At 37.1% G+C, this 15,468-nt stretch overlaps 1 protein-coding gene across 1 annotated transcript; it reads left to right on the top strand.

The window, feature by feature from the left end:
• The first annotated feature begins 10,621 nt into the window (after positions 1 to 10,621).
• LOC115716935 (expansin-like B1) lies at positions 10,622 to 12,004 on the top strand. The gene is made up of 3 exons (XM_030645861.2): positions 10,622 to 10,866; positions 10,967 to 11,076; positions 11,204 to 12,004. The coding sequence occupies exons 1-3, from the start codon at positions 10,731 to 10,733 to the stop codon at positions 11,741 to 11,743; spliced, it is 786 nt and encodes a 261-aa protein (XP_030501721.2). The 5' UTR covers positions 10,622 to 10,730; the 3' UTR covers positions 11,744 to 12,004.
• The last annotated feature ends 3,464 nt before the right edge of the window (positions 12,005 to 15,468 follow it).

Here is a 15,468-nt window from a genome sequence, read left to right as displayed (position 1 = left end):
AACCCCGGGAAGTTCTTCGGGAAAAACGTCCAAAAATTCCCGAACCACACCGATGTCCTCTCGGCCGGAGCCGAGGTGTCCGGCCGAGTGGTGTCCACCACCACGGCCAGAAACCCTAAGCACCCACCGTGCAATAATTCTCTCGCTGACATAGCCGAGATCACCGGGATCCGAGATCCCTGAACCGAACCCACAAATACGAACGGTTCTTCACTTTCCGGTTGGAAGACCACCATCTTCCTCTTGCAATCAATGCTCGCCGAATATTTAGATAGGAAATCCATTCCTAAAATAATATCAAATTCGACTAAGCTCATCTCTATTAGATCAGCGCTCAACTCTCTACCATCTATCCTGATCGGCATAGACCTAATCCACCTATTGGAGATAACCAATTCTCCGCTGTGTAATGTGGTTCCAAACCCCGATTCATATCTATCAAAGGGTCTACCCAACTTACTAAAGACTCGGCCGCCACATAAGAATGTGTAGCCCCGTAATCAAACAAAGACCGAATAAAGCGAGTCGTTAATAAGAATCCGACCCGTAACAACCGATGGGCCGGCATCCGCATCGCCCGCGTGATGGCGAATACCCCGTCGGAGTGGGTATCGCCGGAGCTCTCGGTGCCTCCGGCCGAGCCGGGGACATTCCCTCTGAAGTGCCCGGGCATGCCACAATGAAAGCATCCCCGCCCCTTGCACTCACCCCGATGGTGCATCTTGCCTAGGGCACTCGGATAGGAGAAGCGAGTCTCATTACCACCAGGACGACTCCCTCTCGTTCCGGTTCCCCGAACCTCTTGTTCGACTCGAGCCGCCGAAGCAGTGGGTGCCCTCTTCCTTCTCGATCAATGGCCGAACCACTACTCCCCCTGCTAAATCCTGATGCAGGAGGGGTAGGAGCTCCGCCACCAACCGGAGTACTGGCTGAATCTGACATACATCCCACTGCGCCCTCAGCTCGCAATGCCTTCTCCACCATCTGAGCGTAGGTGGTGCCGTCGTCGATGGTAATCATCGTGGTCATGCCCGATCTTGGGATTCAACCCGTCCCGCATACTTCTCCTTTCCCCGCCGAAGTCTGGGTTGGCACAATTCCCGAGGCTAACCTCGCCAACCGGTCAAACCGAGTAGTATACTCAGTGACGCTCATGGTCTCCCGCTGGGTCAGGTGAACGAACTCTTTCCTCTTGGCGCTTCTGACCGCCTCATTGTAGTACTTCGCGTTGAAGAGTTCTTGGAACCTCTCCCAAGTCATGGTGGTGACGTCATGGATCCGAGACACCATGTCCCACCATACCAGTGGCGTCCTCCCGGAACCGAAATGTGGCGCACACCACTCGTCGTCGTTGCGGTGACACCCATAAAGTTCAAGATTCGGTGATCACCGTAAGCCACCGCTCGGGCTTTCGACACATCCGGACCTCCCAGAATACCGGAGGTGCTTGCTTCCGAACCGCTCATATAACGGCTCCAATCAGTGGGCCGCCACTACCACCTCTACCGGGGCAAAGCCAGGGGGCCGGTGCCGCCGGAACCATCGGGCACCGGAACCGGCAGGAGCACCCCGTCGTCTCAACCTCTCGAATCTCGAGGTCTTGCTCTTCGATCCCGGCTTGCATCTCCGCAAACCGTAACTCCCGCCCGGGGCTCCCCGATCGGCCGGGGGAGCTCGGCGCCCGTGGCGGGTTCTCATCACCCCGACCACGAGCCCTGCCTCGGGGACCTCTACCTCGGCCCCTAGCAGGTGGGGGAAACCGAGCTCCCTCTCCCTGATTCGACCCCACGGAGTTGCCTCGACTCCTGGTAGTCCGCCTGGCGTCCATCTAGTTAGAACCGCCTGCGAAACCAAGAGTTGGCATATCAGGTCGTATTCAAGGCGAGCTTACTAATGCCGCTTAATTTGGAAATTAGAAAAGAAACATGCGCCTATTCTACTATCAGGCTACTAACATGCTTCCTAACAGGCTTTTCTTTTTCATAACTGAATAAAATAAACTACTAAAGCAATAAAGGCTTACTGAACCGTGAACCGAGCTAACTGCTGATGATGATTGTACATGTCGTGACGATCTTCTAAGACAACCCGGCGGCTCTGATACCAAGTTGTAACACCCTAACTAATTTAGGCGTATTACGTGATTTTTAAACGTACTGTGCAGCTCGTTGCTAATCAACGAGGTTTATGGAAAAACGTGATTAACTAAAATTTTGCTTTTTCATTAACTTATAAACCATTTTAACAAAAAGTCTCGGGATCCCGATTTATAAAAATATTTACAAACGTTTTTACTATTCAACTTTTACATCAAAATAAGGTCATCTAACGACCGTTACAAAAATCCCAGCCCAGCTGTCCCGAGGATCGTACGCTCCAGGCCTAACCGCCCCGACATGTACAATCCCAAAAGCCCGCTCACGGTCCATCAGCAACTGCCTTGCCTTTACCTACACATGAACGTAAACTGTGAGTCGACAGACTCAGTAAGAAAAGCATACTAATATCATACATAAAACTGACTGCCGTGTCCAACACGATACCGAGTCCCGCCATCGCCATGTCCAACATGGTACCGAGCACTACCGCCATGTCCAACATGGTACCGAGTTTTGAACGTTCGGGGGACTCGTACTATTGACAAGTATCCTCCCGATCGGCCGAACCGGTCATACTCCGCCGCTGGTCATACTCCACTCGTACCGACGGATAGGTCAATAGCACCGAACCACCAACCAGTGTCACTGACGGCCGAACCGGCCATACTCCGCCTGCGGTCATACTCCACCCGTACCGACGTGACAGGGTTGGGTGGTTCGAAGCCTAAATACATGTCTAATGTAATCTAACAGGCTTCCTACATGCACGCTCAACATGTAATCTACATATGCATACCGTTATACTAATCTTACCCGGATTCCGATTTCAAGTGTGGTCAACCCGACCGGAACCGAAGCCGAACTACGGACATCGGCTCCTAAACCATAAAAATCACAACGCTATAAGTGACACGCTAAATCACTTCCCGGGGACTAAAACTCGAAACTAAAAGTTTCCCTATCGATAAAAAGCATGGCAATACCCCTAAAAACCCAAAAACGAGGAAAACTAGGGTTCTCGAAAAATCCCCAACCGAAGACCAAGGTTGCCTAACCGAATTCCGGTTCTGGAAAAATCTGAACCCCCATCCGGAATTCCGGATGCTCAACCGGAATTCCGGTTCCTCGCAGGCAGCAACCAAAAATTCACATATCTTGACCAATTCGAACCCAATTGATCCCAAACTTTCCAGACCTGCTCTATAGGTCCCAAATGACAATTCCAAGGCCTCAAACCTACCCAGAAACCTCATATGCAAAATTCACCATTTAAGACCAAGCTTTGAGTTCAAGAACTCAAACTTGGTTAAACCCACTAACATGCACCCTAGCCTAGTTAATTCTACTTAACTAAGCATAGAAATACCTCTGCAAACTAACAAAAACATCCAGCAAATATACAGAAACAAAACATAGCATTTTCTCACAAAATTCACACTTTTTTACATAAAAACAACAAAGCTTGAATAACCTAACTACTCATGCTTCAAACAACTCAATCATCATCAAATAATTATGCTTTGAACCTTAGAAAAATAACAAAATCACAGCAGCAACAAATACTAAAAATTATCATGCATTTCACTCAAAAATCATCATTTTTTTCAAAGTTTCAAGGAGAAATCAAGAGAGCTAACCTAGCTTGGGAAAATGCTTAACCTTGGATGAGAATCCACTTGAAAAATTGAGCAAAATCCAGCTCCAAACACACACATGCACAGCCGAATTTGAGAGAGAGCAAAGAGAGTTTCTTTTTGAAAATTTTCTATTTTTTTTTTTTTCTAAGTGTTGAGAAAATGAAATAAAAGGGAGTAATGCCACTTAACCCAAAACCATTTCAGCCAACAATTGTTATTTAAAAATAAACATTAATCCATTTATTGAATCACATAAGACAAAACACTAATGGGGCAAAAAGACCATTTTGCCCCTCCACCATAAAATCACATAATTCATACTAAAGGGGTATTTTTGGGACATTCTAAATTCCCGGCCATTCCCGACATTCCCAATGTCTAAAACCCATCCCCAAAATACTAACATACTAAGTTGTGGTTTCTACTGAGCCAAACGCCGCGTTCCAAAATACCGGACACCGGAAATACGAAACATAAAAGCTACTGATGACATAATTATGCATATCTGAATTCCATAAATAACAATGATAAATTATTTAAATAGCTATAAATAATTTCCTGATTAACATAAATAACAGCTAATTTCCAAATTAACTAAGCGGGCTTTACATGAGCGACGAGACTGTGGGTGACATGATGCCGACGCTCGCTAAGCCAGGATCTGAATGGAGTTTGGATAGTTATGGCAATCTTCGATTTCGGCGCACTGATTTGGAGCACGAGTTGAAATGTTGGTATACATTCGTGCAAACGCCGCCCTACTTCACATGATTCGACCGTCAGCAGAGACCGCGCCTGGATGCTCTATTGCATTAGAATGGGCTGGGATGTTGACGTCGGGGCTGTCCTTGCCCAAGAGATTGCTGATTGTGCACACAGGGGGAAGGGGAAGTTATTTCTCCCTGCTTCCATCACTGCTCTTTGCCGCAAGGCGGGTGTACCCATGTGGACGGAAGAAGGCGCTCTGAATCCTCGGGGGCCTATAAATTTTGGTCCACCTCGAGCCCCGAAAACAACGCCTACCCCAGCGGCGTCTTCAGCCACGGAGCCTCCCGTAGATCGCTTTGATCGCTTTGAGCAAGTGCAACAACAAATGTGTGATCGATTGCACGCGATGTGGGATTATGAGCAGAAGCGTGACGTCGTCATGGAGCGTGCATTCAAGAGGACTACGCCCCGTTTTGATCCCAAGTTCCCGGACTTCCCTCAGCATGTTCTAGACCCGTGGGGAGGCCCATCAGCTTCGAACACCGAGGAGCCCCACGAGGACTCCGAGTAGAGGGAGTTTTTCTCATACCTAAGCTATTTTATATTTTTCTGTTTTGTGTTGTTTGTGTTTAGATTGTATTGTGCTCGTTGTATGTTGTCTTTTGTGTTTGGAACTTTTATTCTATGTTGTCTATGTGTTTGTTAGTTTGGCATTGAGAGTTTTTTCGGTTTTTCGGTGGCCTAGTGTTCTGCTCGATGATGATACTTTCCGCCCATTCCATTATTGTTGCTGCCTACTTTTACTTGTTGCCTTATCATGTTGCATTGTTGGATATTATGGATGTTTTCCCTTAGTCTCTCCTCACTAGTTTATACTTGCATTCTTCCACCATGCTTTGCATTTCTCATACGATTATTTCCAATATACTTTTAGCATCTAGAATTGGTTAGTGCATCTCCTTGAAGCGAAATCCTAGCTAGACTTGTCCCTTAGAGATGATTTAGGCCATCCTTGGACGTTTGAGCCTTTCTAACCTTCCCTATCAAATCAATTTTTCCCTAGGCACCCAAGTTTGAACCGTTTAGCCTCTTTTTGTTGTGCAACCCAATCACACATATCACATCCATCCTAAATTGCATTTCCACATATGTCCTAACTTAATTGCTCACTTGTCAAGAGCCAAGTTTCACATTAAGTTTGGGGTGAGTGTGGTGAGTGTACTATGTGGCGAGCTAATTCAAGATCATACTTTTAGCCACATTGGGGACAATGTTGGGTTGTAAGTTTGGGGTGGGGGGAATTAGCTCACAAGGTATATTAGTATGCGTTTTTAATTAAATTTCTCTTGCTATGTATAAGTATAATATAGTACTAAATTCCTTTTTAGTTTAAAAAAAAAAATCAGCAAAGAAAAAAATAAAATAAAAGAAAAAAATAAACATAGCAAGAGAAGTTAATTTTAATATCAAGTATTTGTGAGTTTTGAATTAGGGGAGTGAATTAAAAAAAAAAAAAAAAAAAAAAAAAAAAAAAAAAAAAAATATCATTAGGAAGAGGCTCGGTTGTTGACAAGTGAAGTGGTTAGGTGTTGAGCTAGCTAAAATACATCCTTTACCATACCCTAACCCAAGCCTAACATTACAAGCCTAATAAAGTCCTATTGATCAAGGGGATAAGTTTAGACTACATTAGTGGAGAGGAGTGCACTAATCCAACTTATGGAGCTGAAATGAATGAAAAAAAAAAAAAAAAAAAGTTTAAGGTAATTGTAGAAAGTTCAAAGTTTAGGTGGGATATACTTGTATAAATTGTTAATTAGGTGACTTTTGGGAAATATTAATGTTATCCAATGACAAAAAACGTTAAAGGGGCAGCATATAAAGTTATGGCAAGCAATTTCATTTTCCATTCAATTCCATTTTTTTCTGAGAGCGTCAATGTTCGCTAGGCCATCTTGAATTTCTATGAAATCTCTCATTTGTCTTGTATGTTGAGTCTTTGTGTAAAAATTTGTTGTTATGTTTTATTTTGTTAAGTTTGTATTGTCATTGCTCGAGGACGAGCAAGATTCTAAGTTTGGGGTGTTGATAACTCTAAGATTTAGAGTTAATTTCATATCTTTAAGCTTGAATTTAATGTGAATGGTGGATCAATTAATGTTCATATTGTGTAATTGTGTCTAGTTTGTTGTGTCTTTGTAATAAATGAAAGTGTGTGTGTTAGTAAGTGTTAAATAGACTTATGTTATTGTTTTTATGTGTTTTAAGCAGAAAAAAATACAAGAATAGGTATTTGAAAATGTTTGGGACAAGGAGAAAAAGGAGCAGGAAAATGATTATTGCTAACTGGCATTGCTGTAGCACTCATCGCGTAGCAATTTGTCAGCCCAGTAAGTTTATTTTGGCAGATAGTCCAGCTGGCTTTAATGAAAAGAAAAACGAGCTGAGGTGGCGGAATTTGGCTATTGACTCAACAAACATGTGGAAAATGAAGGACAAGTGGGTGATGATTGGGATTTCCAATTAGGGTAAACTTTGGTACCCTAATTGGGTGGCAAAATAGGAAAAGAGGGGAGGAATTAAAGAAGAGTGGCTGGCTGCACTTTGAATGGAGAGTACGAAAAAAACCTTACAGCAAAAAAAAAAAAGTTTCTAAGTACAAAGAAGAAAAGAAAGAGTACAAGGATAGAAGAAGAAGATTGAGAAGAAGGAGAAGAAGGCAACATTCAAAGAAAGGATTTGAGCTCATCACTCATTTCCCTTGCTCTCTACTTCGTTTGTATCATTTCCTTCTCTTCAAGTTCTCTTTAACTCCATGAACAATACATTTTCTGGTTTTGAGTTTCTAATTTCAGCTATGAACTAAACTCTTTGAGATTTGGGTGGTTATGAACCCTTGTATGGACTAGTGTTTTGATTTTGCAATGATGAAGTAATCTTGTCTTAGTTCAATTAGTTGTGATGAAATGTTAAATGAATGTTAATTTTTGGCCATTTTTAACATTTAGCAAGCTAGATCTTACTTGGAAAAGTAAGACCTAGTTGAACCCTTCTAATTGATGCATGATTTTTACCTTTACTTTTAGGTATTAATTAGTAGTGAAATAGGAATATTTGGCTACCATGTATAACTAAGGATTTGATGCTCTACTGGACTATTTGTGATCTAAACTGGTGTAGGAATGCATTGTGAGATTGTGAATGGTTTATTGCAAGTTTTGGAAAAAGCTTGCTGTTTTTTTTTTTTTTGAAATCTGTTAACTTTCCCAGGATTGCTGAGTCATTGCTGTATCAACTGGGGCATACAAGTGGAAATTAATCACCCAAGTCTATTTTCCTAATCTGAAATTACCACCATTTTAATCACTTTTAGTTTCTTATTTTTAGTTTATTTAGTTTAAAAAATTAGTTCTCAAGTTTAGATTCAATGCTATAAATTTTTCTCGTGAATTACATGTGTGACTTTATTTTATTTTTATTTGAAATTCTTGGAATTACTTTTAGTTGATTTAACATTATTTAGTAAAAAGTCCCTGTGGAGACGAACTTTGATTACTTATCATTGTATTACTTGTTTGTGATTGTGTACACTTGCGCAATTATAAAGCAATAAAATTTTCACAACACAAAATTATTTGCAATAAAATATATTTTGATTGAAAAAGTTAAATACCTTACTGGTACTCTAGACCAGTCAAAAAATTTTGTGTGGTTAAAGAATCCCGCGCAGTTGTGAATTTAAGGGTGATTAAAAGAACCTAAAAAAATGAGATTGAATTAATTTGCAAAATAATATATATATATATATGTACGTACAAAAATCTGGTCAAGTTATAAAATTAGTACATATAGCATGCATATAAGTGTGAGATTGGTATGGGAATACATATAAACATGTAATATATATATATATATATATATATATATACATGTATATGAGTTATTTGTGAATGAACCAAAAAGTATCGAAGATCAAAATTTCACTGAAATTTTGTTGGGTATTGAATATATGCAGATATATGTATCTATAATTTGTTAGTATTATATTGATGAAATAAAAAAAGGGGCTTTATGAATTACATGCGTGTACACTGTCAGAGGAAAAAAAAAAGCAAAAGTCAATGTAATGTATTCTTAAATCCAAATATATATATATACGTGCTTGACAGAAAATACTGTAAAATAATATTTTATATATATATAATATGTATATACCTGTCCACAGTACAAAAAGTTAAACCGCGTACTATATATATTATGTTAAGTTCGACATAATCTTGTACCATTAAATCGCGTACTATATATTATATATCAATGGTAGTACTATATATATTAATGGTATATTATATATACCTGTTGCAAAATTGTGTTTCAATGGTATAATTCAATGTTAAGTAAGAATTGAATTATAAAATAAGATATTATCTTAAATTGACCAATTTAAATTTAAATTTAAGATAGTATCTGATAAAAGATAAATTATTATTCCTTAAATTTTGGAATAAATAATTAAATATCAGTCAAATTATCTTTTTATTTCTAAAAATAATAAAAAGATTGCAAAACTGAATTTCATCACAAAAAAAGTGGTAAAATTCTAAAGTTTATAAAAGATAATAAAAAGATCTCCAAACTTAAATTTATCACCAAAAAGTGGTAAATTTCTAAATCCATACAAAATGGCACGAAATTCCAAATGAGCTCACTAAAATTAATCTTGGAATATTAAAGAGGTCATTCACCTCACCAAATTTCAAAGAGGTCTTTACCTCACAAAAATCTCAAAAGTGGTAATTTTTACCTAAAAATTAAAAAGTGCACTAAAATTCAAAGCCATAACGAATTAAATGGCACTCCAAAGGAAAAGAGGTCATTCACCTCATAAAAAATTAAAGTTCGGAACTACGTTTGACTTGATTCCTATAAAAGGATACGTAGGCAACTTAGTTGCTAAGACTAAGTGCAGTCGCCGATACCGCAAAAAAATGGTATCAAAAATACAAATCCTAAAATTCCCTTAAAGGTCATACACCTCGGAATTTTTTTTTCTAAATTTTCAAATAGCAAAGAATTCCTGAAAGTGGTCATATACCGGAATTCTTTATTCAAATTCTAAAATACTGTATTCTGAACTACAAGTGGCTTGATCCTTCACAAAGAAGGTATGTAGGCAGCTCAGCTAATTAAATGGACTGAGTTCAGCTGCAATTCCAAATTTACCCCAAATTTCCCAAATTTATTTTAATTATTTAATGTCATTGTAATTGGAATCAAAGGGTATTTCCTTTAAATAAAAGGATTGTAATTAAGAGATTATTTTTATAATCTTGGATGGGTCGAACTTAAATTAATAAACTCTTATGCTATAATTTTGGCATAGATGAAATTGTGTTTTGCATTTATTTTTTTATTATTCTAAATGAAAAAATTTTGCTTAACAGTACCCCTACAAATTATAAAAACTTTATATATATCATTTATAAGATCATGGAAGCTACTTCACTTACAATCAAAGATAGCACACTATCAGAACGTTATATATATTTTAATTAATAAATAAAATAAAAAATTATTAACTAATTATTATAAAGTGAGACGTCCATAGTATTGGGCACATGCTTTAAGGCTTAAAGTGTGAAATAGCCAATGTTTATTGGTTTTAATATATATAAAACCTTATACTTCTTACCATAGGTACCTTACCCTATTCTCATATATATACCACGTTCTAACATATATATAGTTGCGCCAACATAAGTACGTACCTCAAACTCGAAGCCATATTAACTAAACGGAGGAAATGGAAACTCATAATATATAATATGTTTCATATATAAGCCGTGTTTTCAATAAGTAAAGGTTTTAATTATAATTTGTTCTATGTAACAATTAACGGACACATAGATTCTTATTCTTACTCCCAGCTAGCCCCTAGTAGTACTAAATACCTAGAAAACCAACTAGAATATATATTCATGTAAAATTCAAGTAACAAAATAAGTCAACGTACAAAAGTTTACCTATACACATATATATAACGGCCCGTGGATTTCATATTAAACCATCATATATTAATTTATATCTATTCCCTTGGATTGGAATGGTCTAATTCAGATTAATTACCCACCTCATGAATATCCATATGGACACTATAAATACATGACATACCTTCTTTTCTTTGCTACAACACAAATTAATAACACTTCCTTTCTTAATCATTTGTGTTTATCTCTCTCAACCATATATATCTTTTTATATATTCTGTGTGTTCAAAGTAAAAAAGAAAATGGAGTTTAATAAGCGTGAGAAACAACTATATACTCTAGTTGGTTTTCTGGTGCTCTTTCCTGTATTATGTGCATCAACGTTTACAGCCTCAAGAGCCACCTATTATGGCACCCCGGATGGCTATGGAACTCCAAGTATGTATATTATATATAGTCATATTATAACACATAAATAACTATTTTTATTACCAGTGTGTATAATAATATATATTCTTCTATATCTTTAATTTATTAGGTGGAGCTTGTGGATTTGGCGAATATGGAAGGACTGTCAATAATGGATATGTATCAGCTGTTTCTAAAGCACTCTACAAAGATGGTGCTGGTTGCGGTGCATGTTATCAGGTAATTGTATCTGTTTCATATATATAGTTGGTCTATTTGGTATAATATCATATATAATTTAATATAATATTACGTATACTCAAATATTACACACAATAATTTATTAATAAGTAGGTTAATATTTCAGGTTAGGTGCAAGAACCCTCATCTTTGTACCTATGATGGGGTGAATATAGTAGTGACTGACTATGGGGAAGGAGATAGAACTGACTTCATTCTTAGCCCAAGAGCTTTCTCAAAGCTAGCTCTTCCAAATTTAGATAAAAAGTTGATGAGTTATGGTGTTGTTGAAGTTGAATACAAAAGGATCTCTTGCAATTATTATCCAACTCATCATATTAATAATAGTATCATCACCTATAAGATTAATGAACACAGCAATTATCCATACTATTTGGCTTTAACCATTTTACATGTAAGCGGCAAAAACGACATCACAGCAGTTGAACTGTGGCAAAAGGAGACAAACCAATGGAAGGCCATGCGTAGAGTGTATGGAGCAGTTTGGGACATGGCAAATCCACCAAGGGGACCCATCACATTGAGGTTTCAAGCTACAACTAATTTAGGGTACACTTATTGGGTTTACTCTACCAATGCCATACCCAAACTTTGGAAGGCCGGGGCTGCTTATCAAGCCAAAGTTAAGCTCATTATCGCTAAATAAAATTAATATCCATACAACAATTAATTGCTTATTAGATTGATGTATCTCTTCACTACGTACGTACTAATTAAGTTCTAGTTAATATATAGATGTGTAGAGAATAAGTAATTGTGAAATTTGTGTGTTTCGTTTACGTATGTTTTATTATTAGATGTTGTTTTCCTTTTCAATGCTTTAAAAGATAATAATGGGTCCATTGGACTTTGTACGTACTTTAATTGAAATAATAGAGATTGCATCATCAATAAAGCTTTTGTTATTATATCATATAAGTTTTTGCTACTAGGCATATTAGGCGCGTAGATGATCATATTGTTGAAGGGGCTAGGGTATGTATAAATGGCAGCAGCTTGTCAAAGTAAAAATTATGATAGTCATATCTTTAGAGATGTTGGGAATTGGAATATGGTTGCAAAATTTCTAGGTTAAATCGGTGCATCAGATGTATATTAAAGAGTATGATTGGTGGAATTACAAAGCTCCTCCTTTAAAGTTCCTCCTTTAAATTCTAATTGGTATATTGGAGAAAAGTTGGTAAGGTAAACCTGAGTTTCTAGCATTGGATTATAAAATTGTTGAGGTGAACAAGGAAATAAATCATAGACTGGTATGGGAGAGGCTACAGACCAAAGAAAGGCTATTTCGATTTTGTGTTTTGCAAGATAATAATAAACATTATTTCAGTTTTCAATTAAACTATTAATCATGCCAATCAATTTTTCTAATCTCTCTATTATAATTAATCAAGGCAAAACGTTCAATAATTAAATCTTTTTACCAAGCAATAGATCCACGAAATATACAATCTATTTAACCTAGGAAAAGTATTAATTTTTATGAAGATAAAGGTAACAAATCAATAAATATAAAGCATATAATTCATTTAACCTAGGTTCTATTTTTCATCACAATTAACAATACTTTGACATTACTATTAATTTCAATTTATCACAACTACTTAGAATTCTAAACTATTAAGTGAGTAGTAATTCTAAGATGATTATAGAACAATGCAAAACCTTAATTAAGTAATTTAATAGGAAACAAATCAAGAACAACATTCATTAGGACTAATCAAGAATTCATATTTTAAGGTTTAGAAATAATCCTTAACTTAAGAAGAAACTACTCCATAATAGCAATCATAATAATTATGTCTCAAGAGTTTCTAGGGCACTGTACAAACACAGCTAGCTCTGACATGTGTTATAAGGTATAAATACGTACTACTACGTATACTTGATGAGTCTTAGCTAATTGTATTAATTAATACTAAATTAGTATTAGACACCATTAGAGGGGTAAATACGTGTAGGGTTGAACATTTAGACCAAGTTTGATCTGGACCCAACCAACCCACTTAGGCCTGACCCGTGAAACCCGAAACTAAGTGGGGCCCATCTTATGGTCGGCCACTTAAGCTGAATTTTGGCCAATTTTTATCATTTCTTTTAATGTCATATAATTTAATCTAACCCTAGGAGAAATCCTATAAAAGGAATAAGATGGTTTTCATTCTATCCAACGTGTCATTCTAGTTTTCATTCTCTGTCAAACAACTACAAACTTGAGAACTCCTTCTATAGAATTTTTGAATCCTTCTCTTTCTCTTTCTCTTCAATTTTCGAGCCTCATAGTGATAGAGTACGTGCCCACATATAGCAAGTCTAGTACTCAATCATATTGTGTAAGACTGTGAAGAACCCAACACCTGAAGGAGAATCAAGCTTAGATCTTGATAATACTCTGCGACAGAAAGGAACACGGGTTAGAGATCTAAGTGGAAGGAGACATTTAATTATGCTGCAATCAATGTAAGGTTTCTTGAGCTTTATATGTGTTTAATTCCATTATTTTAGATAATTCATATTTAGGATGTTAAATAACATACAGGATAGTAAATCTAGCTCCTAGTAAAATAATCTCCAAGAGCTTTAGGGTTGTGGAACAAGCTCAGCTCCATATACATGAAGAAGTCCCTGGCTAATAAACTATATTTGAAGAAGAGAATGTGTACTCTTAGAATGGATGAAGGGAAAGACTTGAGGAATCACTTAGATGAATTCAACAAAATCACTCTCGATCTCTGCAACATTGGAGTAAAATTAGATAATAAGATCTAGCCATCATACTACTAAGTTCTTTGCCAATATCTTATGAGTATTTTTTTTGATACAATGCAATATGGTAAAGAAACTCTTACAATGTCTGAAGTAAGGCTTCTCTAAATTCCAAGGAAATTCAAAAGAAGATAGAGGACAATCAAGGTGACAAGGGTGAAGGCTTGTTTGCTAGAGGAACGTCACAAAAGAAAGATTCCAAGAACCAAAAGGGGAGCTATAAAGGAAACCAAAAATCAAAATCAAAAGATGACAAGGGGAATTACAGACAGTAAGTGTTTTTACTGTAAAAAGGAAGGCCATTTTTGAGATGAATGTTTGGCTCTAAAAGCTAAACTCAAGAGAGACAACAAGAAAAATAATGAGAAGGGAGAAGCTTGTGTTGTAGCAGATGCCTATGAATTTGCAAATTTTAGTGGCCTCAAATGTAGATTCTGGTCATGAGTGGGTTCTTGATTCAGGATGCTCTTTTCATATGTGTCCATTAAAGAAATGTTCAATGATCTTGAAAAAATAAAAGGAGGAACAGTACTTCTAGGTGATAACAAAGCCTGTCAAATCTATGAAATTGTTTCAATGATGCTCAAAATATATGATGGAGTCAAAAGGATGATTCAAAATGTAAGGTATGTACCACACCTAAAAAGAAATTTATTGTCTATTGGTGTACTAACTGAGAAGGGTTGTAAGGTTGAAATTGATGGTAAGTCTCTTAAGGTTTTGAAAGATTCTAAAATGGTTATTAAAGGGGAATTCAGAAATGGTTTCTATATCATGATTGGTGAAACAATAACTGGATGTGTCAATACTATCTCATCTAATCAAGAATTTGATAAAACTAAACTGTGACACATTAGGCTTAGTCATGTGAGCCAAAGGGGCCTGCTGGAGTTAGAAAAACAAGGAATTCTCAAAGGAAAACTTGGTGGTAAGCTTGATTTCTGTGAAGAATGTGTTTATGAAAAATGCTACATACATAAATTCAGCACTCGCAAACACACCACCAAAGAACCTTGGGTACATACATTCAGACCTCTGGGGTCCCTCAAAGGTGCATGTCAAGTTTGAGAGGATTTAACTACTTTCTGAGTATTGTAGATAATTACTCAAGAAAGGTATGGGTGCACTTGCTCAAAACCAAAGATGAAGCTTTCAAAACCTTCAAGGATTGGAAAACTCTGCTGGAGAATCAATTTGGAAAGAAAGTTAAGAAACTAAGGACATACAATGTTTGGAATTCTATTTTACACAATTTTCAAACTATTGTAGAGAAGTTGGGATTAGAAGACACAAATCAGCACCAAGGACTCCACAACAAAATGGCTTAGCTGAGAGGATGAACAGAATTCTTATTAAAATGGTATGTATGTTGAAGGGTGTTGGTTTAGAAACAAAAAAGTTTTGGGGAGAAGCTGTTAAAACGCTTGCTATTTAGTCAATAGGAGTTCATCTGCTGCAATTAAATTCAAAACTCCACAAGAGATATGGACAGGTCAAGCTCCAAGTCTAGATAATCTGAAAGTGTTTGGATGAATTGCTTATGTTCATGTCAAATATGACAAATTGCAGCCTAGAGCAATAAAGTGTATGTTTCTAGGTTATCAT

Source organism: Cannabis sativa, chromosome 5 (assembly GCF_029168945.1).
Source record: "Cannabis sativa cultivar Pink pepper isolate KNU-18-1 chromosome 5, ASM2916894v1, whole genome shotgun sequence".
Lineage (NCBI taxonomy): Eukaryota > Viridiplantae > Streptophyta > Magnoliopsida > Rosales > Cannabaceae > Cannabis > Cannabis sativa.
Note: the sequence above shows the minus strand (reverse complement) of the source record. Positions and strands in the feature narration are given on the sequence as shown.